At 40.2% G+C, this 27,848-nt stretch overlaps 2 protein-coding genes across 6 annotated transcripts in view; one reads left to right on the top strand and one right to left on the bottom strand.

Moving 5' to 3' along the window:
* a1cf (apobec1 complementation factor) overlaps positions 1–6,284 on the top strand; it is a 32,125-nt gene extending 25,841 nt beyond the window's left edge. For 2 of the 5 annotated variants that reach the window (XM_052027761.1, XM_052027757.1), the window contains exons 11-12: positions 20–147; positions 4,758–6,284. In XM_052027761.1, coding sequence (XP_051883721.1) covers positions 20–147; positions 4,758–4,981 — 352 coding nt within the window. In that variant the 3' untranslated portion in view covers positions 4,982–6,284. The remainder of the gene's footprint in view (positions 1–19; positions 148–4,757) is intronic. The other 3 variants (XM_052027760.1, XM_052027759.1, XM_052027758.1) reach the window with 2 other exon arrangements.
* Positions 6,285–9,070: 2,786 nt separating this feature from the next.
* Positions 9,071–27,848, bottom strand: part of asah2 (N-acylsphingosine amidohydrolase 2) — a 90,283-nt gene continuing 71,505 nt past the window's right edge. Inside the window, exons 20-21 of the mRNA XM_052027516.1 lie at positions 24,481–24,569; positions 9,071–10,468 (exon numbers count right to left, since the gene is read on the bottom strand). Of these exons, the coding sequence (XP_051883476.1) occupies positions 10,285–10,468; positions 24,481–24,569 (273 nt within the window). The 3' untranslated portion in view covers positions 9,071–10,284. The remainder of the gene's footprint in view (positions 10,469–24,480; positions 24,570–27,848) is intronic.

Here is a 27,848-nt window from a genome sequence, read left to right as displayed (position 1 = left end):
CTAATATCGTTTCCTGCAGCCAACCATTCACACCGCCCAAACTCTGCACAGGTGTGGAAGAAGCCAAAAGTTACGCTGCAGAGCATGTACTTCAGATCCTAGGTCTTCAGACAGAGGCCACTGAGCCACCAACTGCAGCTTTCACAGGTATGTGAAGGTCTGTACTGACACCTTCTGCTGCAACAAAATCTATTCAATTGGTTGGCATGTTGATAAAGGACTATTTATTTGTCATCTGTGCATTGTTAACAAACCGTTTGTGCTTCTACAAGAACAGTGGCCTAGAGTGTTGATGCAGTGTTGTGGACAGACAGCTGCAGTGACCTGGGTTCAGTCCTGACCTCTGTCTGTGTGGCGTTTGCATTTTCTTCCTGTGACCTCATGGGTTTCCTCCCATTATCCCAAAGATGTGTACATTGGTGGGTTAATTGGCCACTGTAAATTGCTCCTAGTGTGTGGGTGAGCAGTAGAATCTGGAGGGAGTTGGTGGGTATGTGAAGGGGGAATAAATGTGGGAGTAGTGTAGGGTCAATGTAAATGGGCAGACTCGGTGGACAAAAGAGCCTGTTTCTGTGCTGTACAACTCCATGACAATTCATCTCCATTGCTAAAATTGGGCTGAGAGGTCAGTGCATGGGAAATGAACAACCATAATGTGTATGGTCCATCAAAACAAACCTCAGTAGGACCTGAGGCTGACCACTATTGCATACTTTCTTTCACTTGCTGAGGGGTACATAAAGGAAAATACATTGTCTATTCTGGTGGATCTGGAAGGATGGAGAAGGAACCAATTATCAGAGGCTCCATTGGGGTATTGGGTGGTGGAAGGATGGGAGATTGAGGAGTCTAGATATTTGGACTTTGCAAAGGGTTGGTGTTGGATATTCGAATGGCAGGGGGGTGGGTGGGGCATATGGTGATTAGGGCTTTGGACAGGGTGGGGAGGCTACTCAGTGCCTGTAAATCAGGAACTAATGGGAACGGGGAGAAGGGTAGTCAGGAGAATCCTTTTCAGGCCTTGGAGTGGTTTGGAGATTAGAAACTGGTGCCAGACATAAGTGCCTTGATGGTAGGAGTAACCCAGACACTGCAGACTGGGAGTTAGGATCTTGGAGGGATGGTGACAGAATGGGGTTGGTTCTGAACTTCTGGGAAAGGGGTAGGATCAGGGGAGGGGATGGAGGGGAGAAGAGATCAAAGCCTTGAGAAATGGTATCCATAGTTCAGGGCAGGAGTATAGGGGTTTATAAAATCATGACGGTTACAAATAAGATGGATAACCACAGTCTTTTTCCCAGGGTAGGAGAGTCCAAAACTAGAGGGCATAGGTTTAAAGTGAGAGGGGAAAGATTTAAAAGGGAGCTGAGGGACAACTTTTTCCACACAGAGGGTGTGAGTATATGGAATGAGCTGCAGTGGAAGTGGTAGAGGTGGCTACAACTATGACACTTAAAAGAAATTTGGACAGATAAACGGATTGGGAACGTTTAGAGGGATATGGGCCAAATGCAGGCAAACGGTACGAACTCAGTAGGACAATTTGGCCAGTATGGATGAGTTGGCCCAAAGGACCTGTTTTCTTTGCTGTATAGCTCTGTGACTCTATCAGGATCATGGTGGGATGAGAGGTGAGTCACCATCAGGGGGTCAGTTGGGAAGAGCTGGTGGGGATGGTTGGTAGGTGCAGAATAGTGTAGGCAAAATTTTAAAAACATTGAAGGAGATTGTCCTGTATCAGGTTCTCAGCAGTGGGCTGGGATCTGCTCTAGGATGTCCCCTTTAAGTCAAACCCCTGCTGATAAATAGCACTTTGAAAGCACAGTTGTTCTGAGAATAGTCAAAAATGATCATTTAGCAGAACAAGGAGAACTAGTTTCCTGGCAACAGTACACAGGAACATCCCATGTCAAAGTCAAATTTATTGTCATATGCACAAGTACATGTAAGCACAGGTGCAATGAAAAACTTACTTGCAGCAGCATCACAGGCACATAGCAACAAATAAGCAGCATTCACAAGAAAAACAAATTAAGCAAATTATACACAATTTTTACAAGAAAGAATACAATTAGAACAAAAAAAAAAGTCCATTGCAGTGCAAAGTGGTCATAGTGTTGCTAAAGTGAGGTAGTGATTAGGGTTGTGGAGGCTGGTTTAAGAACTGAATGGTTGAAGGGAAGTAGTTATTCTTCCCATGCATGCCAGATGTGGAAGACATGTCAAGGACCAATTGTGACCAGTAGTGCCTGATCAAATTTCCAGCACTTTGTCTCAAAAGTGGTTGCACAGGCATTCAACTCCAGAACCAGGTAGCTTTACAGTCAGTCACGAGGGCACAGGTTTTATGCTCACAATAGCAAAGGATTACATTCCTAGAAAATCAAGCCACCTTTTCTTGCAAGTTCAAATATAGCTCAGCCAGTTAAAGAACAGCGCATCCTGTGCACCCATAATGGCCAAGGATAGACTGTCGTCTTCACCATCTATGGCTTGACTCATTCCCAAAGTCTGGAAAAGTCTGTTCTGGAGTGGGAATTCTTAAAACAGCCAATTGTTCATAACTAAAGTTCCACCATCTTACAGGATAGTTCATACCTCAAGCTTCCTACTTACAGGTTATTGAAATGCAAGGTATGGGAAGTCAAGGAATCTGGGTGTTCACATAGTAGGGAACTCTACAGGGCATAGGCCCTTCCTCATGGTTGGTCTGACACCAAAGCTGCTAGTCACAGAGATCAGCAGCTACTCACTGTGAAGAAGGAACAGTATAAATATTGATGATAAAGATGGGCACTCTGCCACTGTTTCTTGAAAATAAACAGATATCCCCCAACAGAACCAAGGCTAGCCAGAACTCTTCATAATAAACAGAAGCTGATCATTGGCTGCACACACCCCAAGTTCCTCCTAGCTCCATTTTTATGCAGAAAACTGCAGGTCCACTGTAATATAAACTTCAGTTTAAAAAGAATGTTGGGAGGACATCATCTTCAGAAAGGAAAGGAAAGGAAAAACTTCATTAGGTAGCCTGGAATAAAAAGAGAAAATGCTGGAAACACTCAAGAAAATGAAGGATCCCAAACCTGAAACATTAACTGCTTCTCTTTCCCAGATGCTGCCCGACTTGCTGACTGTTTCCATAATTTTCTGCTTTTTCAGATTTTTAGCATATGCAATTTTTGTTTTTATTTTCATTGGATAGCCTGGGCTGGGTTCATGAAGTTAAGAACTCCAGCTGCATCGGCAAGATAAGTGAAAGTCATAGTCACATCTATACGGGGGTGAAAAAGGCAGCAAGAACATGCCATTTGGCCCAACCTGTCCACATTGTCGTTTGCCCATTCTGCAAGCAAATAGCTCCAAACATAACACTCAGTTTATTCCCCATTCCCCTTGAGTTCCACATCCCCTCTTCCGCAACTTACTTAACAAATGTTGAATAACATCAGAGTTTCTGCAATAGGTTGATTCCGCACAGAGTTAGAATGCCAAAGGCAGTAATTTGGGTCTAGGTCAGTTCCCGGCTGCCTCAGGCTGACATTCTTGTATGATATTTGGCCTTTTAAAATAAAAGGAGAGACTGTGGAAAAAGAACAATTACCGAGGCTCATTTTTCATGGTCTTCTCACCCATATCTGTCATTGTAAGCGACATGAACCATATTTTGCCTGATTGAAAAATGAGCCTGGCAATTTCCATAGTAAACCTGGTTTGTAAGCTGCTATTATATGTGAATAGCTATTGTCTGTTGATGTTGAAAATGTGTCTTGCTATTTATGGTTAGGATTGTTTAAGGTAGGGGTTCTAAAAGCATCCAAACAAAGCTGGAAATGACCGTGAATGCTCAAAAATTCAGCAATTGTTTCCAATAGAAATTTTAGTCACTCACGACTGTAGTCAGAAGTACACATGACTAATGATTGAATTTAACAGCACAAGAAAGGGAGGTGGTGTCAGCACAATACAAAGACAATTGAGGGACTGGGGTCAGTTGATCCCCCAAGGATATATTGTGAACAACATGAACATAAGAACAGGGCTAATGCAGGCGACCCATGTTATGGCAGTTGGGTAATGGAAATTTGCCCTTATAGAATTCACGAATCACGACCAAAAAATCTGGGATACAGAATAAAAATTCACTCATGAAATTTATGTGGAAAAGTAAATAAACAATAGTTTTTTCAACGCACATTTTTTGACACATGCACAGATGATGCAGCTTCACATTACTGAAAATAGCAATACAGACCCCATTCTAGAAGCACAATCCCCTATAATGAGAGGATCGTCTGTAGATCTGTACAGTTAAACCATATCACAAGGAGCCACATCAACACGAGTGCTGTGATATCAGTTACAATTTGTGGTCGTTTTCACCAGCAGTGAATCTCACTTGCTGAAGGTTCATGTTGAAAAGTGATAGCAGAGATTTTCTGACCTGAATACAGCGGAGGGAGCAGTTTACTGCCAGCCAGGTGCATGTGCTCAGAAACTTGTTTGTCCCTGGCCATAGAAGAGAACTCTGTACTTGAGAATCAACAATCCAGCAGAAGTAAAGTTGGCTGCTATTAGGTAGCAAGGCCAATTCATTATTTATAAAGCAAAGAATGATCCTCAGATACAGGTAACCAAAAAGGCCAAAAAAAAACACAAGGAAGGGAAATATAGCATCAATATACCTAAAGTTTAATTTACTAACTCAAGATGGTAACAAGCACTCAGGGTAATGATTGCTTTGCCTCTTCTTTCAGGCAGACCTCTGTGTATGCCTGTCTCCTACTTGGCTTCATCTACTGATCTCCCATTCCCATGTTATGCTGCAGGATACGCATTATCTGGCACGGCAGCCACTCTGGCAGCTACACAGCTGAAACAAGCCGTTGCCTTGGGACAGGACCTAGCTACGTATGCAACTTACGATGGTTATCCAGCATTCGCGGTGCCTACTCGCGGAGACACCTACGGAGCATTCTGAGAGGAAATGGACACTGATGAGCAACGTTGCCAACACACTTTAGCAATGCTGATTCTAAATTAACAGCCAAACGTAGGAAAAGATCAATAGAATTATTCGTAATGATTCCAATGACCGGGTGTGAGGATGTGATTTAATAATAGCTAGAATCTAATTAGAATGTAATTCTGTTCAGCTACTATACATGTATATAAATATACATTAAGGATGTATCTTAAGTTAAGAGAACTTTTAAAACAAAGCAAAAAAAAGCTATATAGCCCTTTAATATTTTTATATTTCTCAGGTATAATTTGGCCTTTATGTTTACATTGTACTTCATACTTCTGCCATACAGGATACTTGGATATTAAAAGAATATTAAAGTGTTTTGTGTAAGATGTGTGACTCTTGTAGGTATATGTAGTTAAAAAGTATCCAACGTTGGAGCCTGTATTTACTGATGGAGTTCATGTTTACTAAATTTCAAAACATCGTTTAGGTTGCCTTGTGCCAACAGTGAACCTCTGCCAAGGTTTAATCTAGCTGTAGTGCCAAAAAAAGTTCTGACATCAGCAGATGTCATGGTAAATATTTCTATATCCAAGTATAAAGTGAGAAATATCTTTCAGGCTTAAATAACAGGGAAAAAAACTTTTTTAAAAAAAAGCTTAAAAGTACAGCTGCTAATATATTATTATCCAACTAAATTAGAGACTAAGTTGATCTTTCTTCAGTATTTATCACCTTACCATTTTAAAGACAGCCAGTTCCTTTTCTCTGTTGCTTTGGTTGTTTTTTTTTCATTTTAAAATGGAACAAAACTATGCTTTATTGTGTTTAGAAGAGCATTGATGTTGTACTTGTGCTTGGTAAGGTATTCAGGAAGGTGCCAGAGCAGCAAACAGTGGTAACAGTATTAAAACACGCCCTAGAGCGTTCAGAAACTATTTTTGTACCAGTTGTCAAAATATCAATGTTTGTACAGAATGTAACATTTTCTCTCAGATATTGAAATGGTCATTAAAGAAAATTACCGGTCATTAAAGAAACTGTTATCAGAAGAGAATTACTAACTAATAAGTAGATACATAAATTGGCACCACAGAATTATAGCAATACTACTTTGTCTGTTTAATTATAAGTTATAAAAGGAATATTGTGAAGCCATAGTATGTTTCATTGCATTTTAATTTCTCTTTGTCCAGTTACCAAAGCGATGTAAAACATGTGTCTCAATTAATGATACCAAGATTTTTTTTGGATGCATCAGTAAGTGTGACACACATAATTAAAGACATCATCATTATTAATTGTGTTTTTGATAACTGTTTTACACAAATGTAGGAAATTGGGACAAGCTGGGTGGGCACCATCGTCGGCATGGACTTGTTGGGCCAAATGGCCTGTATCCATGATGTATTGCTCTATGACTATGACAAATACACTTCATTTATTAGGTTACAAATTTGAATGGCATCAGTTGACTGTATTCTCACCAGAAGGCTGTAAGCATTGGAGTATATTTAATAGCTCAACACACACGACAGTATTGAGTGTGCTCTGTACTGCCAAAAGTGCCTTTATTCTGACAAAATTTTCAAATAAAGGCACATCAGCTCTCTTAGCTGAACATAAAAGTTCCTATGAATTTAATTCCAAAATAGCAGAATACTAATGCTTATGGACCAACCAATATTCATCTCTTAACCAATTTCAGGATTAGTTGGGATATTTCTGGGGTGTTGCTACGCACAAATTAGCTGCCACATGTTTGGTATTATTACACCAACTGTGTTTCATACACAGCTTACTGTTGCTCCCTAGAGTTGACTTGTTAGAACACTCCTAGTCGTTCAGTTTGAACATTTACATTCCCACCTGTACTTCAAAAAGACAAACACTTGGGCTGCCAGGAATACGGTTCAAACCCTTGCCCTCCTTGCCACTATTCTCTATGGCAACAAGCTTGTTGGACTACGGAGAGGTGTGCAGGCAAACAAAGAGAGGGGGAGACCGCAACCTTCATCACATCTAACAGGTGAGGATGAGGGAGACCAAAGGATCCGGGGAATCACATGGAGCAGCCAGCAATGAGCCATGCCCACCATGCTGGCAAGGGTGGAGTGAGTCCCACGTCTCAGCACTGAGCAGTAGCAGGGTTTGCCTCACCTGCCCACCACCAGCCCTCATAGGCAGCCTCTCCACATTGAGACAAGTGGTGATACATTTGCTGGGTGCATCCTAGCATAGCAGTGCTGTCAGTAATGTTGTAATATATACTGCTGTGATGACCCCTTTTATCAATGTTTCCATTATCGCTTTTTCCATTCAGAGTATTAAGTGAGGAACTGGTGTGCTGCACTTCGTGGTAGTAAAGTGCGTTAGGGTGCCCTGTAGGTGCGCCCTTTATAGGGCGCTTTAATAGCGTAGTGGTTAGCGTGACTCTATTACAGCGCCAGCAATTGGGGTTCGATTCCCGTCGCTGTCTGTAAGGAGTTTGTACGTTTTCCCGTGTTTGTGTGGGTTTCATCCGGGAGCTCCAGTTTCCTCCCACATTCCAAAGACGTACGGGTAGGTTAATTTGGGTTTAAAAAAATGGGCGGCGTGGATTCGTTGGGCCGGAAGGGCCTGTTACCACGCTGTAAATAAAATTTTAAAAAAAATTTAATTTGAAAATTCTTTGCTCCCTTGAATCAGACTTTGGTCATACCCTTCCTCTCAACTCCACCATTAAAAGGCAGAACCTTCAGCTATCTTAGCACTGCTAGCCCTACACCCCTCAGAATGTGAAAGTCATTCTGAGTCTTTCAAATGCCACCAAAATACTGTTGCCCATCATTTTTTAAATTCACTCACGGTGTGGACACTGTTGGCAAGACCTGCAATTTATAGTCCACCGGAAGTGATTGGTCTACCATGTCATCTCAAAAGGCAGTTAAAGGTCAGCCACATTGCAAAGATCAGTCGCATACAAGACAGAGCAGTTAAGGATGGAAGATTTCCTTCCCCAAAGAGCATTAATGAACCAGATTCCTTTTTACAACAATCTAGTAGCTTTGCATTTACCATTACAGATACCAGATTTTTATTCCAAATTTATTTAATTATATGTTTTTAAATTCCCCAGATATCATGATGAGATTCAAACATGTCTCTGGATCAATAGTCCAGTGGAGAGAAAAACAGAGTTAACATTTCAAGTTGATGACCTCTCAGTGTTTATATGTACATTGACTCTGCCTAACTTATTCCCTACTTCAGTTTTATTGACCCCTTCACTACATTTTCCTGACAACCAGATTTGGTTGACCTGTAAAGGAGTAGATCAAAGTCATGGCTTCGGTCTTGACACACATATTTGTGTGTCACACACTAATGATCATCCAATTTAAAATTTTTACCTTCCTTTTTAAATCACTGCAAGTTTATTTCAAACACAACATTTATTGACTTCTCCAGTCCACACTCCTCGCAAACTGCAATTCTGGAATTTCTCTCCTATAATTGCTGCACCTCCACACTTTCCCTTCCTTCATTAAGACTTGCCATAAACCTTGATCTTTGATTTACCTTTAAGATATGTCTTCTGAAAAAAAATTCCCTCTCTGGCTTGATGATTTCTGCTGTCTTATGTTGATCTGCAATGCATCTTGGGGCATTTTGATATATTAAGAGGTGGCATACAAATTAAATTTGTTGCTGATTGACTGTATCCTTTAATAATAGGAAACAGAATATAGTAAAAAATAGCTATGACGTTGCACACTTTCCAAAAATGAAAGCAATCAATTTTTTTGTAAAATATGCAGTAGCTGTAGATATAGGATTCCTGTACTATCATGTTGAAATTATATTCATTAATATTTCCTTTGGAATAGGTTCTCCACTTTGAGAGTACAATAATGCTGAAGTCATTCAATCAATTCTAGTTACTTTTTGCACGTTTTTTTTACCAATCAAGATGATATTCATCTTTCTTAAATAAGTCTCGTATATTCAGATTTGCATATCTACCATCAATTCTCGGCACCCTGGCCCAGTTCTTCAATTTCTGTTCACAATGTCATCTTTTAATTGCTGCGAGAGGCCATCACATAAGACCTCAGCCTTGGAAATCTCAGTCTATTTTCAATGTTTACAAGTAAAGCAAGAACAGACATTTGTGAACCTGAGTGATTAAATTTGAACTCACTGAAAAATTACAGAACTATTTTATTGATAAGTTACATTTGGTAACATATGCAAGTCTGGATGTGCCTTGGTGTAATTATTGTGATTTGTAGAAAGAAATGACTTGGCATTTAATCCAAAACAGCTGTCTTTGGCTAAGCATTCTTGGAGGGTGCTGGCAAAGCTGGAGGCATCATTATACAATCCAGCTTGTGGAAATGAAATGCTATCAATTGATATTTTATTAGCACACTATTAGCATTCCTCTTTTAATCCAAAAGCAAGAGTTATTTGTTAATAGATGACTTTTCAATTTAAATCTATTCTATCACACAGTTCAGAAAGAACATGCGCAGCTTTGAGATTTACACATAACAAATTTATTTGAACTCTTCAGGGATGTCCCCATTTCTCTGCATCAATAATTTTCATTTATTCTTGAAATCTGGAGTAATAAAGTTATTTAACAAGAATTCATGTCTGTACTATTAAAGCCAATCTTATCAGCTTTGTACAATGTGAAGAGAATCATGACTGAACTTTTGCAAAAACTCTCATGGTTTAGAAGAAAACAAACTTGATTGTGCAATATTGTTAGAAGAACTGAACAAGAGAATAATAATATAAATTCTTAATAATTAATGTGGTGTGAATTAGATAACCCAGATCAAAAACAACAAACTGAAACTAACTTATTTAATTTACTCACAATCCTGCTCCAGAAATATTATTTTATTCCTATTATTCTTAAGGACAATTTCTGGTAATGACTTGTTTATGTTAGATACGATTTCAAGTGTTTTATAAACTGCACAGTTCTCCTTTTCATCAAAATGTTTTCAATCCAAACCCATTTGTAATGGTAATAAAAATGCTTTGTCAAGATCATCATTTAATCTATTTTACAGTCTGATCATCTGGTGTGGAATCTCTCATGATTTACAGAACTCACAATTCATTTGTGCTGTTAGTGTTCCCAAAGATTATTTTGATCTCAGGAATGATCTCAGTGACAGCCAATGGCAAATTATTGAAGCAGGCAGAATTATTTTTAAATTCTCTGCCTTCCCCCACTGTATACAGGAGTTTAAAAAAATCTGTTGCAATTTTTTAGTAGTATAACTGAAACATGATATTGTGATTTAGGAACTTCAGTTGTTCACTTGGAAGGAGGAAGAGAAGCCCACGTAAGGGGTGAAGACTGGCTTTATAAATTTAAGTGTCTTAAAATGACCAAAATGCCTGATTTTGTATGTTCCAAGCTCCACAGAGTATGGGATGTGCCAAGCTACTGTGACATTGCTGTGACCTTTAAGTCCTTTGTTCCAGTACAACCTAAAAACAAAACAAACAGGAATTACAAAATGCAAACATAATGAATTCCAAGTATTGCCATCAACTGCGGGGAATCCTTCAACATTAATGCTCCTGTAAGTGACACCAGCTACTGCATTTTCTCAATCAAGATTTGCTTGCTGAGGGTCATTACATAAGAAAATAAGATATGAGTAGGAGGCAGCCACGTGGCTCCTTGAACCTGCTTCACCATTCAATAAGATCACTATCTGATTGCTGGCCTTAACTCTTCCCTGAACACCATAACTCTTGATTTCCTGTGCAGTCCAAATATCTATTCATCTAGGTCTTGAACATACTTCATGGCACAACCTCAGCAGTTCAATGGGGTAGGGATATCCAAAGATTTACAACCCTCTGATGACCACTCATCTTGGTGTTCAGTGTCCAACCTGTCACCTGGAGACCATTTCCTGCGACACCACCCCCCACCCCCTACCCAAGTTCTAGATTCCCCTGCCAGGAAAAACACCGTCCCAGCATCCATCTGTCGTACAGCCTCAGAATCTTATTTGCTTCAGTGAGTCAACATAACATCCCTATTCTCACATGCTTAATGCACAGAAAATTGAAAGAGGTTGACAGTAAAATGAAATTTGGAGAGATTAAAGACCATTTGACATCAGAGCCCCTGAGCAAGTTTATATGAAGTACGTGACAGTCTCACTCTCCGGAGAGATCTAGCAATGGTGCACCTTTGGTTTGCACTACACGATTGTCTTCAGAAGGCTATTTTCTGCCTTGAAACTCAGCATTCACATTTCTAACTCTGGGGTGAATGAGTTTCTAAAAGCTTCATCACAAGTTGTCTGGTCTTTAACTGTCCCTCCCCATGCCTCACTCCACTGTTCACCTGCCACACATGGCTTTGCTGTATCATCCTCACATCAACTAGATAATAACCAGGCTTTTAATTACTCCTAAAGATGATTTTATCAGCTTTTCTTTTTAACCTTGTCATCAATACTTTTATAACTAAGAAACAGAAAATGTAAGAAGGTTTTTTTTGTACATCTTTATGATTCCCCAACCTGTTCACTCATACCAATGTCCAGAAGGTCAATTCTTGAAGATTCCAGGGGATCCCTACAACACTAGACCCCTAACCAACGTCCTTAGCACTTGGCTTTCATCCCACAGCCAAATACAATGATCTCTGAATTGTAGCTTTGGGTAACTCACCAGAACAAACCCTGCCCTTTCATCAAGAAGCAAAACATTAGAAATCTAAAATTAAAAACAGAGAATGCTGGAAATACACAGCAGGTCAGGCAGCATCTGTGAAGAGAGAAAAGCATTAATGTTTCAGGATGTTAACAGTTAACCTTTTATTATCTGTTCGAGTGAAAGATCAAAGTGAAATATTACATGTTTTTTTCTCTCTCTCCATTTACTGCATGACCTGTTGAATATTTTCCTGCTTCCTGTTTTTATTCCTGTCCTTCCGTGTTTCATGTTCAGCTCAGCTGGTTAATCATTTCAATCCATCTGCTCTTCAAATACCTTATGCCCATTTACAAAGTCCCACCTCCTCCCCATTGGATCAATACATTTGAACTTTCCTGTGCTTCATTCACAGAGGAGCTTATATTTTCAACATACTTTGAAACATACTTATTCCTGATATTAAATAATTGCTGGCTTTGGAAGCTATCTGATGTAGCTCTCTCCCTCCAAGCAGAGAATGTTTTGAACAGTAATAATCTCTTGATATCCTCTGCAAACATATACCGATAGCATTATTATCAGTAACAGATTAAAGTTTTCAATTACTGAACAAACATCAGTGGGGCTCTGTTAATATTCCCCAGGATGAAAGCCTGTCACAGACCTCTGAACCAATCAAAGAAGCACCGTGAAAGGTCACTGAACTAGATTAAGCAGGTAAGCTTCCATAGTGCAGCTGGACTGCAGTTTCTCAAAATCAGATTAACCTTTTCAACGTACTGGTAACTCTTGTATTAAGACAATTAAAGTAAGCCCTGGATAAGTTCTGATAGCCCAAATCATAGTCGAAGCACCTAGTATGCACCCACATTTATACGTGTCTGTCCCTGGGGTGCTTACATTTTGCAACCATGCCTCCCAATATATTTAAAGCTTCACTGTTGTGACCTTCAAAGTGGAATGGGCTGTGACTACCAACAGGCAGTGGAGTCTGAGAACACACTCCTGGACCACCCATATGGACTGCTGATAGCTTACTCTGTCTGAAGTCCTTTTCTGCTGTTTCTCTACATCCCTGATGATCAAGGATGTTTGAAGACAATGGAAAAAACACTTTAATTAAAAATAATAAAAAGAATTTTAAAAATGAAAAATGATAAATATTTAAACATACTAACAAATTAAAACATTAATATTAATTAAAACAAAAGGGAAAAATCGCACCATACTAAATTTACCAGCTATGGATGGTGTAGAGTTGAGGGGATGCATTATAAATCTATCCAGCACCTCAGCTCAGTATAATTAGTAAATAGCCTTGGGGCATCTGACCTCAAGTACACTTCAACCCCTTATTCCCGTTATTAATATATGTTCAATATAAATGAAATAACCTTGCTTCAGGTACTTTAAAGCAATAATATACTGTGCTTGCAGCAAAAAATCCCAGGTAGAAAAGATAAAGTTTTCACATTGAAACTGATGGACATACAATTGGAATAAGATATTTATGAAGCCACTTCCTGCCACTGAGAATGGCAACAAAATTGGAGGCTCTGCATCATGTTATTAACTTTGACCAACTCTGCAGTTAATTAACTTTAAAAGAACAGACCCCAAGCTGACAGCTGTACACCTCGGATTTTAAAAGGCGGTGATTAATTTATCATAGTTAGCTATTGGTCAAATCTGAAAACACAAGTCTCCAGCACATGTCTCCTGTCTCCATAATTTTAAACTAAATTGCTCTTTAACTTTGTGATTAGAAGTTATGTTCTCTGATTTCTTGCCTGTTGCATTGCATAAGTTTATGTGCCTTCATTAAGCTCTGTTCTAACCCCATGGGTATAATGGACACAGGCATGAAAGGTTTATCAATGATGCCCTGTCCTGGGCTTAAACCTTCAAACCTTTAATGTTTTGCACAGCTGACTCAGAGTTTGTCAATTTAACATCCGTTCAGAAAAATACATCACCGTAAAATTTATTTTTAAGGATTTGAAAAAGTTTACCACCATAGAAATTTAATATCAGCAAGGAAAGCATAATCAAATTCATCATGTTGCTTTTGTGCACCTTAAGGGTCTTGGAGTGCATGACATGAGCACTTTGCAATAGTGAGAGAAAAATACAAGCAGTTTAATATAGGATGGATTATAATGCTGAAGAACTATCCTCAGACTCAAAAGCTGGTCATCATAATCTTGCATACAGAAACAAGTGTCAGTCTTATAAAACTAATTTTAAAAGTATGCTGTTAAATTTCTTCTGGTGTTCTCGAGGATCTGCCCTTAGATCCCTCAGCTTTAGAAAATTATTGAACAAGAATTGTTGGCAGGAGCAACTTGCCATAGACACTGGTACAAAGAACCAACTTACCTTTCCTGTATTTGTTGATGTCCTCATCTATCCCAATCCAAAGCCCAGCTTTGGAGTAGGGTCTTGCCCCACCCACAAACCTGCTGTACAGATCCTCCCCAGGTTATGAACACCTGAATTATGGACACCCCGTACATACAAACGAGTGTTTGGGAGACCAGCAGAATGGATTTGCTGGCTGCTGTGGGGCTGCAGGTATCTTCTGTTGGGTGGGGATGGGGCACTTCCGCGTGCCTTCTCTCCCCCTGCCCCCACCGAGCTGCAACGATCTGGGGCTGGGACGAGCCGAGCAGAACAGAGTCTCATTTGCTCACTGAGTCAGTGAGACCGGCTGGCAGTCACTCTTCCTGTACCTGCTCACTCCCCCATCACAGCAGTTTCTGTAATCCCACACACTTTTTTTGCTCATTTATGATTTAGGAACATAAGCCTGTCATAACCCAGGAACTTCCTGGATAAACTTCAGCAGCTGGCTAAACTACGCCCTCAGGCTTGTAAAACCCATCAAGTACTTCGAATACTTAAATCTTAAATACATCTAAGCAATTAAAATGCTTTAAAAAAAAGTTTTTCACTTAAAAATGCTTCTAAATGGTTAAAAAGAAGGCAAAATTGATTAAAAAAAAGCAAATTACTTTTTACTTATCCTCGTCCCTCTCCGCATCTGCTCTCCATCCAAAGGAATGAATTTTCACTGTCAGGTCTGACCTTGCACAGATTCAGCAGGCAGGTTTCACAAAGTAACTGCTGAGAAGCTGCAGCAGGTTCACGTTCGAACGCAGGAATCCATGAGGAGTCCAATACTGGACTTCTGTCAGCAAATCACCACCATTTGGATGGGGATCTCAATCTCGGTGACACTTGTGTCTAAGCATGATATTGGCAGTTCTGCCTGGAAATGCTGACACTTTCTTAAAGCATTCAGCCCATTATCCAATCCACTTCCATCAGTCAGTCTTTAGTCTGAGTCCAGAAAACAACTTTTTGTTCTCTCACTGTCAGTGTCTCTGTCTATCACTGTCTCAACTATCATTCTCAGTTCCTATTCATACGTGGAAGCTTGAAACCAATAGAATCTTCTTCAAGCAGCTTAGTCCGTCACCAATGAAACTGTTCCTGTTTCAGGTCTCTTGACAAGGAATCATAATTCCCCAATAATTTACAGGTGTTTGCCTAGCCTTTTGTAATGCCACAAGCTTTTCATCTTGTAGGTGTTGTTACAAAATCCTCCAAAAGCACTTTCCAATGATTTCATTAATTTTACTTTGAGGCAGTGTAGAAACAGTTATGGTACCAATCCAAGTGATGAATTTCCACTGATCAGAAAAAGTGAATGGATATCCAAACACTCAGATTTGGTGATGTTAATTAAGGGTAGATTGTCGACCAAGACCTTGAGAGCTCATATTTCTTTTCAAATAGCCCTAATGATGTTTTTACATTCAGCTGTATAGCCAGACAGGCCTAAGGTTTAACATTACATTTTAAAAAAATAATTATTAAAACAATTTTTTTTCTTAATAGCTCACCTATTTATCTGTTCTAACCACTGCTGATTTTTTACATTCATGAGTTTTTAAGAGATGATTCATCTATTGGTTCAACTTGTAATGTTACAATAACCGCAAAAAATGGTCTTTCTTAATTGAAATGGTTCTAGGCTGAGGAATAACATCTTTAAGGAAAACCAATGCATCTATAGTAGTTAGGAATAACTATTTGTATAATGTGGTAGGAGCAATTCACCTCCTAACTCCCAAAGTTTTTCCATTATCTATAAAGTACATTTGCCCAGATGGGTGCAGGTCCAACAACACTCAAGCTCAACATCATCAAGCATAAGGCTGCTTGATGATTACCCCACGCACCATTTTAAACATTCCTTCTCTCCACCAGTGGCATACAGTTACTACATGTATTATTGCATTGCATAAACTAAGCAAGACTTCCTCAACAGCACTCTCAAACCTGTGACTTCTATCACCTAGAAACACAAGGGCAGGAGGTGCATGAGAAGACCATCACTTGTACAGGAACATAGGATTAGCCAGTCAACTGGTTTGTTCCACAACTCAATGTGATCATGATTGATATACAAGCTAGCTCCATGTATCAACATTTCATGAGATCACACCTCCTCATGGGAACAACTAGGAGGCATGATCTCATGAGCAAAATTGAAGTCTTACAATGCAGAGGATTCTCTTAATCAAGGCTGCTTTGTACACTATGTACACTAAGAAAACCATGAAATCATTATATAAGCATGAGGCTGTTCATTGACATGTTACTGGGTTAAGGTAAAAAGCATGGAAGTTTTAAAAAAAAAATACTGATCAAATGAGTCAAATTTCAGCCTGTGGTAGAACTGAACTGTTCAAACATGTCAAAACCTTTATTGATCAATTGGAACTTATCGCTAGGCCTACCAACAACTTGTCTATTTTGAAAATTGTTTGCAATAATGGCAGAAGGCTATTCAGTCCATTGTGCTTGTAACATAGTCCAAATATTCCCAATCTCTTGCTTCTCCCCACCCTACCCCCATACCCTGAAAATATTTTCTTTTAAATACTTGTCTGATTCCTTTTTGAAAGCTATTGCTAAATGTACTTCAACTACAGACATTTTTAAGATATTTGGTTTAAATATAAAAATTATACCTATATTTAAGCATTTATCATTATTAATAGTTGATAAGCACAGATTTCAGGCATCAATCTCTGCAATTGCTGACTCACGAAGCATTAAATATTATTACAAATTCATTCTCCTTTTGAAATGTTGCAATACTGAAATGAATTCCAAACATGGAAAACTGTAGTCTTCCCACAGCTGAAGGTTGATATGGTTCCCCCAGGGTACTGGGTCTGTTTTTGAAACATGTTCCTTCTTTGGTTGGGAATTACAGACTCTACTATAAATCAACTTCAGAAGACTTTAAAATGTGAAAAGTTCAGGACCTCTGTGCATATGAGGGTTTGGCAGTTTAACAGCTAATGAAGTATTATCTGAAACAAGGTGACAGTAGAGTTATAGAGTTCGAAATTGTTATCCCAATTTTAAGTTCCCACTCCTGCCTGCTGTAAAATCACACAGTGCCACAGATTAATTCTGTAAAAACACGTTTTTAGCAGTATAGTGCCAAGGAGAATTCTCCTGACTCTCATGTAGAGAGTCTTTATCGGAGGTCTCCACAATACAGAGGGGCAGACGTCAATTTATACAGTCCTTGTCACACACACTTAATGAATATGGCTCCACAAGTTTCGATCAGGCTCCTGAGATTCAAAGACAGACTTCGCACTCATTGTTCAGTATAATTGATTTACAATCAAGATATTCAAAGACAGGTATCACACTCATTGTTTAGGATAAACCTCACACTTACTGTTTAATACAACCACCACCCTTATTGTTTAGTATAATTGGCTTGCAATCAAGTTCCGGACATAGTAATTACCACTTAGTCCTGAGTCAGGGATTTGTGGGCCTGGTATTTTTTCATTAGTTATACGTACAGTCACAATTTCTTAACTCTCTACTTCCTCAGTTTGATCTTGCAACACGACCATTGCTGGCAATGCTACCATTTATTGTCCATCCATTGCTACCATGAAGACTTTACATAATTGTTGATCTTTCTAGGCCACTTCAGAGTCAAGAGCCTTGGACAGTTATTGGCCATAAAGCAGTAAGATCTTCCCCAAAGAGCATCAGGTGCTTTTTCTTTTAATTCCAATGGCTCCATGGTCACTTTTTACTGAGGACAACTATTCGTGTCAGATTTTTTAAAGCTGGATTCAAATTCTCTAGCTGCAGTCATGGATATCAAACTCAGTTTATTTGTTCAGGTATATGACTTTTCAAATAGCTTACCACTTGAATATCAGGAACAGAAAGGTTCCAGGACAAACAACAGATACCATTGCCAACTTAATTAGGGGAAGCTTAAGGAAGAGAGGAATATTAGCAAAAAGTTTAAGGGCAGAAGCAACCAACAGAATCAGTAAGAACCCATTTCCACGAAGTTTCCCATGGTCCACATTCTTTGAGAACAAATGAGATATATTTCATTGTAGTTTAACCTTTAGCTTGTATGGAAAGCTTGTTGGTAGGACTATGTGTTCAATCATAAACCACATTAACATGCCAGCTAGAAACTAGTGGCATGGCAAGTCACCAGTTTAAACTGCCAGTCAGGCTTTCATTAGAAACAGAGTACCAATCTAAATAGCTCACGTTAACAGCCTCCATTAATGGCATTCTGTTACTCTTATCATAACAAAAGTTTGATATGGCAAAATAGATAGCTCTCAGTAATGAGTAAAATCATATTAAATGTGCTCTACAAACCTATTCTGACAGTCCAGTGCAGTTCTGAGAGGAGTGTTGCACTAGAATCAAAATCAAGTTTATTACCACTGTCTTATATGACATGAAACTTGTGATTTAGTGGCAGCAATACAATGCAAAAACATAAAATTACTATAAACTACAGAATACATAAATAGTGCAAAAAAAGGAATAATGAGGTAGTGTTCATGGATCATTCAGAAATCCGATGGCAGAGGGGAAGAACCTGTTTCTGAATAGTTGAGTGTGGGTCTTCAGGCTCCTGTACCTCCACCCTGATGGTAGTAACAAGAGGAGGGCATGTCCCAGATGGTGAGGGTCTTTAGTAATGGATACCACTTTCTTGAGGCACCACCTCTTGAAGATGTCCTCGATGGTAGGGAGGACTGTGCCCGTGATGGAGCTGGCTGAGTCTACAACCCTTTGCAGCCTCTTGTGATCCTGTGCATTGGAGCCTCCATACCAGGCTGTGATGCAACCAGTCAGAATGCTCTATACTGTACATTTATAGAAATTTGCAAGAGCCTTTGGTGACATACCAAATCTCCTCAAACTCTTAATGAAGTAGAGCCACTGGTGTGCCTTCTTTGTGATTGCATCAATGTGTTGAGCCCAGGGTAGATCCTCCTAGGTGTTGACTCACAGGAACTTAAAGCTGCTCAACCTTTCCTCCACTGACCCTCAGTGAGGACTGGTGTGTGTTCTCCCGACTTCCCCTTCCTGAAGTCCACAATCAATTCCTTGGTCTTGCTGACGTTCAGTGCGAGATTATTGTTGTGACACCACTCAACCAGCCGATCTCACTCCTGTATATCTCCTCATCGCCATCTGAGATTTTACCAACAACAGTGGTGTCATCTGCAAATTTATAGATGGTGTCTGAGTTGTGACTAGCCACACAGTCATGAGTGTAGAGAGGGTAGAGCAGTGGGCTAAGCATGCACCCTTGCAGTGCGCCTGTGTTGAATGCCAGCAAGGATATGTTATTACCAATCTGTACTGACTGTGGTCTCCTGATGAAGAAGTCAAGGATCCAGTTGCAGAGGGAGGTATAGAGGCCCAGGTTTAGAAGCTTGGTGATTAATACTGAGGGGATGATGGTATTGAATGATAAGCTGTAATTGATAAACAGCAGCCTAATGTGTATTTTGCTGTGTAGAGCCAGTGAGATTGCATCTGCTGTAGGCCTGTTATCATGGTAGGTGAATTGCACCAGATCCAGGTCCTTGCTCAGGCAGGAGTTAATTCTAGCTTTAACCAACCTCTAAGCACTTTATTACAGTAGATGGGAGCGCTACCGGGTGATAGTCATTGAGGCAGCTCACCCTGCTCTTTTTGGGCACGGGTACGATTGCTGCCCTTTTGAAGCAGGCAGAAACATCAGACCGCAGCAGTGAGAGGTTGAAGATGTCCTTGAACACTCCAGGCAGATCCCATCTGCCATCAAAAAGTTTAGAGAGCATGACAATGAAAAGAAGGGATGGAATTATTTCTGGTGGCCAAGTCTACATTTAATCTCAATATGGATCACAAAACAGATTATTCTGTCATCATCTTATTTCTGATTGTGGGGACCAGCTGTGTCTACATTGACTGCTACATTCCCAACATTAGAGCAGTGGCTTTACCTTGAGTAGTACTTCATTGCCTGTTAAAGCATTTTGAGGTATCTCAAGGTCATGAAAGAAATTATAGAAATGCAAGCTTTATCTTTTTTTTACTGTAAGCAGACTGAATGAAATGTTAAACAAGAATTTCTTAGTTATAAACAAATGAGTACATTGTAAATATTAATATGTTAGAAAGAGACCTTCCTCATGAGGGAATGTTAAAATCACTGTCCTAATGATATTTTTGAATTTATTTTCTTTAGCAAGTCCAAATATCATGGCTTAATTTTAAATCACTTAATGCACGAGAAAATAAACCTTTTTTGTTTACCTCAACAGGAAACAATCATATCCACATCATCACTTAGCTCATTTTACTCACTAAAAGTGCCATGTAAATGCTTCCTCAACAAGTAATGTGCCATTCAGCTTTGGAAATACTTTGCTGTTCTCTCACCATCACTGGGTCAAAGCACTTGTACTCCATGGTTGTCAGCTACTCTGGGAGTACCTTCACAAAGGACCGCAACAGCTTAAAGAGCCAGTTTATCTTAAGCATAATTAGTGATGGGAAGTAGTGTTGCCTGCCTGCCATGAAAAATATCTTGTGAATAAAATATGGATGCATATAGAGAAAGGTTCTGCTCCAACCAGGAGACAGCGTATCATCTCTACTATCCAATCAGAGGCAACAAAATTTAATCAAGCCACAGTTCTCATTCTGCAGGCATCTCTTGGGGATCTATATGAGAAATCCTAGAAATTGACCCTTTTAAGAGAATAGGCCATGAGGTGCTAGATCCCCAAATAGACACTTTATCCCAAGCTCTGTGATGCAACAGCTTGCCAATCAGTCACAGGAAAAGATTCATACTGTAGATGCGCTCAAAGCCCCCTTAGAAAAAGTACAACACCCCACTAACTCCTGGGAAACCCTACCCACTGAATGAGGTGAAAGAACAATCAGGTTGGCACTGATTATCTTCTTCAAGAATCAGGAGCAGCGTATAACGTGGAATGAATGGCCCACCTGCCAAACTTGTCACATCAAGCACCTCCTGCACAAGATTAATAAAACTTGTGGCAGAATCTGTGTCCCCCACGTTGGCCTCAAAACTCACAGAAGTGGAGCAGAAGCAACCTATCCCCAATCCCAAGGGACCACCTAACACGTGGATGGGTAATTGCAGCTAAATCCACGTACTTCACTACAGATTGTTCATACAGCAGCACTTTTCAAGAAAAGCATTTACCCAAAAAAAAACTAGACCATTATGGGTCTGCAAGCATTAAGACAGTCTTAAAGCAGGTGACAAAGGAAAGGATTATTCTTCCATCAATGCGCAGGTGGTATGTCACACCTCCAGAATATTTTGCAACTATTCTGAATAATGTACAGAATGCTTTCATCCTAAAGGAAATAAATATGAATCTCTTTGAACAAGGTGATCAGACTGATGGCTCGTTCTTCAGGTGTACTGAGGGATACCTGAAACCATTGAAAGCAACACCTCTGCATTCTCAGTATCCAAGGCACATGGACATTTGAGGGCCCTCTGGAAGCAAATGTGCAGGAAGTGTTAAAATAATACTTTTAATTCTTGAATTGGTAATCCAATACTTTACAGTGTCTTATCTTCTTTTAACAATATCATTTTTTTCTGCACGTTTGCCTTCCAGGAACAGGGCATTCCACATTGTCACAATTCTTTCTAAAAATTGCTTTTTGACTTCTTTTCACTCATTTGGCACAGAAGTTAAGATAGAGTAGAAATTAGCTGGCCTTTCACATCTCCCGAACATAATTGGGTGGTACATGGAAGTGAAGAAAGGCTTTTAGAAAATGCACTGGGATGTGGATGGCTCAGGAAAAGCATTTCCCCCAGTGCCAATGCAGGCTGATTTAACAAGGGACTGAGAACACTTAAATCTCAACTACTTAAGACAGACAACCAATCTCCAGGTGGCATGTACCAGGGAAGAAATATGCAAAGTTGGCCAAAGTTGTCTGTGAAACCATGTTGCAGATAATCCCTGTGAAATCCCTTGACGCAAAATGCTGAGATATGATAGAAATACTCAAATGCAAATGTACTAATCTAACAGATCTGGTTGCAAGTCTTGCAATACTGCATGAACCATTTTGTCATTGTGTTGTGGCCTGGTGAAATCTTAACACAATAACAATGCAGTTTCTAGCCTGGAACAGAGCTGCCTGACCATTGGAGGAAGCATTGAGAGTGTGATTGATTGCCTGTGGGAGCTGTCTAATGCTATAAACAAACAATGCACTGTTTTAGTAACCAATCGATAAGAAGATGTACTTGCTTATTCTTGCATCCTAATGGATTCAGAGTACAAGTGACTGGCACAGCAAAAATTGTTTCCACTTGAAATAAAAAAGATATTTTTTTTGATCTTTTAAGGAAAATCTGCTGATATCTGAAGTTGCAGTCGATTTAGCTGAAATGCCTGATGTGAGCCATAGATTATGTTTCTCACAGACACGCACCTAAAGGCATTTTGCATCAGTTCTGTTTTGGAAGTTACAAACAAGACAATTGTTTGATTTTGGATCTTTAAGCTTTTGCTAATCTGAGCAAAATATAACTGCAAAGTGAAATTGATTGAAACTTTTGACTTTGCTCCTGTCATAACAAGCTCTAGAAAAAAAAAGTACAGCAGTAATATGAGGAACATCTCAGATCATAGAGAGTGATCAGACATGTAAGTAATAATCAGGTGAAAATCTCCATTTACATTCACAAGATCAAACCCATCGCTAACATGCCCACTGCTCATTGTCACTTTGGTACCATTTGACAATCAACCATACAACTTTTCAATTTAAATTTCAAGCTTGCAGTGGAACAGCAGTTCAAACATTACAAAACAGGGGTTGATGTAACCAAACTCTCCCAACTTCAGCTACATAAAGGCATGCCTGCACACTGTGGGCTCATCAGAGGTGTACTATATGGTCAGTCGCTCTGCGGTGCAAGTTTGAAATGGAGCTTCCTTAGCCTGATGAAAGTTCAGTGTTAGCCTTGTGAAATTACTCATTTCTCACCGCAGAAACTTGATTGTTGAATGACAACACAAACTAACACTTTTGACAAATAACCATTCAGGTTAACAACAGACAAGTTCCCTTGAAAGCCCAAGGAGCACAAAGCTCAAAATTCTGTTGCTGACGTTGAGTCAGGTTATGAATTTCCATCTCACAGCTGGCTGTGAGCAGGCTAATTCACAGGCTGGGAGAAGCACACAAAATAAACTTGAAAGACTCACTTACTAACTTGAAAAATCTGCAAAGACCTGCAATGACTCATTTAAACCATAACACCAACATGCCCACTGATGAAAGACAGGACAGAATGATTGTGAGGGAGCCTGTAATCAATACCAGTCAGAACATCAGGAGGAAGAAGAATGTGAGGAAGAGCAGAACAAAATGGGGATGGAAAAATATAGGATCAATCTGATTTTTTATTGAACCTTTTAGTGTAGTGGTTCACAGGATTGGCATCTTATGGAAGCCACAGGAGGAATTAGGATATTTGTTTTGCTGATGGTGCAGCCTAGGACCCCGCATTTGTGGATGAAAAAATTCTTGGTGGGGATCTCACAAGGATTAGGAACTGGTGGATTGGGATTCCATACCCATGAATGAGGAACTAGAGATTTGGGATTCCACACTCAACAAAAAAGTCATGGATTGACATTCCACCGTTGTGGAGGAGCAACTAGTGGATTGGGATCCCACACTCATGGGGAGGAGTCATGAATTAGGATTCCAGATCCATGGACAAGGGTCTAATCATTTGGGATCCCAGACAATACCCCTTGGATGAGGAACTAGAGACTTGGGATTCCACAACATGGATGAGGAACTAGAGACGTGGGATCCCACAACATGGATGAGGAACTAGAGACGTGGGATCCCACACCCATGGATGAAACTAGTGAATTGGGATTACCCTTGTGCTGCAGGAAGCTGAACAATTAAGACCATGATTTTGCATGGCATAGGAGACTTAGATATTTCAGTGTAGATAATCTTTATTTAAAGCTTGATTAATGAATTGGGGTTCAAGGCAGATCCTTTTTCTATGCACCATCACATCTGTCATTTGATTACCCCTGTATTTTGATCTACTGGAGGCCTGCTCTTATATTTTTTCCTCTCCTCCCAAATCCCCTTGCCCTTCAACTGTTCTTGACTAAAACATTAAAACTTATGCCTTTTCCCCATTCTTATGATCAGTCATTGACCTGAAGGTAACCTGCCTTCTATCTCTAGGTATGCTGCTCAACCTACCATGTATTTCCAGTATTTTAAGCTTTTATTTCCTTGTTTAAAGGCTTTGTTTGACTCAAATTCCTATAATTGTGTGGAAAATTTTGGATAATGTGTCAAAATATATAATACTAATGACAGCCCAGATGCCACTAATAAGAAATGATAAAAAGACTTACCTAGTATCCCAGGAAGCATCATTGTACATCACAGTCCAACTGTCAGTCACATTGTCATATTTCTCTACTGTCAGGAACGTCCCACCAGCCTAAAACAGATGTAGCATAACACAATATGAAAAAAAATATTTGTTATCAATGCACTTGTCTAAATGAATGAATGTAATTGGGAATCAGTTTGACAGTTAAATCTAAATGATAGTGGAATCCTACTCATTCATGTTCCCATTCCAGATCATCTCCAACACCTTTCATACTGGCAGCTAATGATTGATCAGTTAATGTGCCTCAGTATACTTCTTATTCACTCTCTAATATATTGATAGAAGTCGATAATTTAATCAATAAAGGGAGTTTATTCATGAAACACTTCACAAATCCAGCCAACCCCCTTAAAGTTGATTTCTTTCCAACTGGTTTGTTCTGGAACTTTCTATCCCAAAGCAGTGATGCAAAACTAGTTGGCAGACAGTCACATGAAACAGTCCTTAAAGTGGTGACAGCATTAGGGAACAATCATTTTCTGTGGTCCAAACCCACAGCTCTGTCCACGTGCACCTGTCTGGAATCCCATTCTATCATCAAGCACAGATCCACCTTGGCTGTACAAGCTGTACAATCTTTCTGGTTATCTAACTGCATCTTTTTTTGTAAAAACTTTACTTGATATGGCAGTTGGTTCTGCAACTTATTGCAAGGCACAGTTCAATGACTCAATGTTAATGTCTGGGTATAATGATTCATTTTCCATTTTATCTTTGCTGAATGCACAAGGTTGCACTTTGCCATTGAAGGCTAAGGAGAGGAGAGCAGGTGTAATGACATATCCATTCACCATGACTCAGTTTACGGCAATGCTCACAGTTAAAATAACTTAAAATCTGATCAAGATGTGGAATTGATTTCCAAACAGAATAATGCAGATAAAACTATTTAACAAGCAAAAAGTTAAGGTGGGGATAGAGTAGCCTTTTCTGTTTGAATGCAATTAAATGAATCGAATGGTCTTTCTGATCCATATGTAGTTCTATACTTTTTTTTCAGGGTTGCATCATAGTCCTTTATGGATGAGGGGATGGGTGGTGTGGGGTTACAGGATTTGGGACATTGCACTCTGCAGGGATGGGCTGGTGGAGGACCTTTGTTTTATGGATGTTTAGTGTAAGGTCCATTCTCTTGGTTGCTTCAGTGACCGGGTTGATGATGGCTTGGAGCTCAGCCTCCGAATGTGCACGGACAGAAGTGGAGATGAAGTAGGATGAACACTTTCCCATTTGCCCTGCAGATTAGCTCCTCTCCAGCGGGAGGCTTGTTGGAAATACTGGGCAGTATTGCACCAAGGATTGAGAAAAGTGCTGGGAAGTGATGTAGCCTTGTTTAACGCTATTTTGCATGGAGATTGGGTCTGTGGTGGACACAATGGTTAACACCTTGGCTTGCATGCCATCATGAAGGAGATATAGAATGGAGACAAATTTCTGTGCACTGGGTCAACGGTCCTGTCAACAGTATTTGTAAGGTCAAAAAAAGGTCATGCTGTGGCTAGTGCTGTGTCCCTTTTGGAATTATCATATGAATATGTCCATTGTGCCTCAAGGTGGTCAGAATCAAGACTATGATTCAGAGAGAAGCTCTTTGGCTACTGGGAGAAGGGGATTGGGGAAGACACCAATGATGACTTCCCCAGCAGGATGCCCCCCTATTGTTACCCCAGTCAGATTGGTCTCCTTTCTTGAAGATGAGTTTGGTTATGGTGTGTCTGATGTCCTAGCACAGTCCCCCGTGAATTGCACCTGAAGTTACTCTTTGCCAAGTTTTATAACTTCAGCAGGGATACTGTCTGCTCTAGAAGACTTGATATTTTTCAACAGTCACGTAGACTTCATGGTTTCCTGCTGGACCGGGGCAGCAGTCTCGTGTTGGGCCGGGCCAGAGTCACATTTGAAGAGTTCTTCCCACTGCCCATGTCTCAGGAGCTACATCTCAATAAAATCATACATTGATAATGAAAATTCACCATCACCTTCAGGGTAGAGACTTCCGCCATCTGAGGAAAACAGTATTCAAAGACCTCAAACCCAGAACCACTGGGCAGCACAGATCCCTACCCTCCTGTTCACTTCAGATATGTACTACCTACAGCAAGCATCTTACAGCACTGAAGAGGAATAAAGTCAACATTCTCTCCCAACGCCTAGCACTGAGGTCCAAATTACCTTCAGTTAGCTCTAATGGACAGGCTACATCAGTCACATAGATGACACAGCCTCCTGAAACAGACACTCCACTCAGATTTCCTTCACCAAGATCTTACCAAGAGGGCAGAGGACATTGTCAAAGCCTCTGCTTGTAAACGTGATACATCCCCAATAGATATTGGGAATCCCTGCAATATGACTACTCAAAATGGAGCAGCAGCATTCAGGATGGCATTGAGAACAGAAGTCCAGCATTAATGGTGGAAAGAATGTGCCAGCTCCCAAACTACCCACCTGTCCCATCAAGCAGCTCCCACCCTCCCTTTAGCAGACTTTTCAGGACCCATCAGCCACCTCAGAACCTACAGAACTGGAGTGGAAGCAAGTCATCTGTGACCCTGAACGATTGGCTGAGAAGGACTAGCTCAAAAATGAGAATGGGTAGAGGGATGTAGGGACCTTGGAGTGTGTACCGCAGATCCCAAAGCAGATAGAAAAGTTAGCAATGGAGGCAACATGGCATTCTTCCATGGGGCATGGAATAGGAGAGCAGCAAATATATGCCAGAACTGTAAAAAAAAAACACATGTAGCATTTAGAGCTCAGCTCACTGCATTACATTAAGGATCTTTTTGCTCCAGAAAGAGAATAGGAGAGCTTTTCCAGTTTGCCAAGACTGGATAATGTTAGCTGGATGGGGTTGTTTTCTTTGAAACCGAAGAGACGGAGGGGAGATTTAACCATGGTGTTTAAAATTATTAAGGTCCTAGATGAAGTAGATAGGGAGAACCTGTTTTGCTTAACAGAGAGGTTATTATTAATGGTTTAAGCAAATATGGGAAAGATGAGATTTGTTTTACTGTATTGTGGAGGGTTGTGGCTGTCACATGACAGCACTGCCTACTACCTGGTCGGAAGACACACCACTGCCAATCAAGGTTTGGCCCCGCCCCACCCATCAGCGCACACCTGACCATTGGCCCCTTTAAGTACCATTGCACTTGGCCTTGGGCCATTGGCCTTTGTAATCGATTAGTCCTTGCTGGCACCAAGCCATTGCCCCCCTGTAAGTTACCTGGGCTGGACCCTCCAGCCCTCCAGCACTATAAAGGGCACCATTGTGCTTGGCTCGCTCTCTTTGGCCGTCTTCAAGGGACCACCCTGCTCCAC

This window comes from Pristis pectinata, chromosome 12 (assembly GCF_009764475.1).
Source record: "Pristis pectinata isolate sPriPec2 chromosome 12, sPriPec2.1.pri, whole genome shotgun sequence".
Taxonomy (NCBI): domain Eukaryota; kingdom Metazoa; phylum Chordata; class Chondrichthyes; order Rhinopristiformes; family Pristidae; genus Pristis; species Pristis pectinata.
The sequence above is the reverse complement of the archived record's forward strand: the minus strand, read 5'-3'. Positions and strand labels throughout refer to the sequence as shown.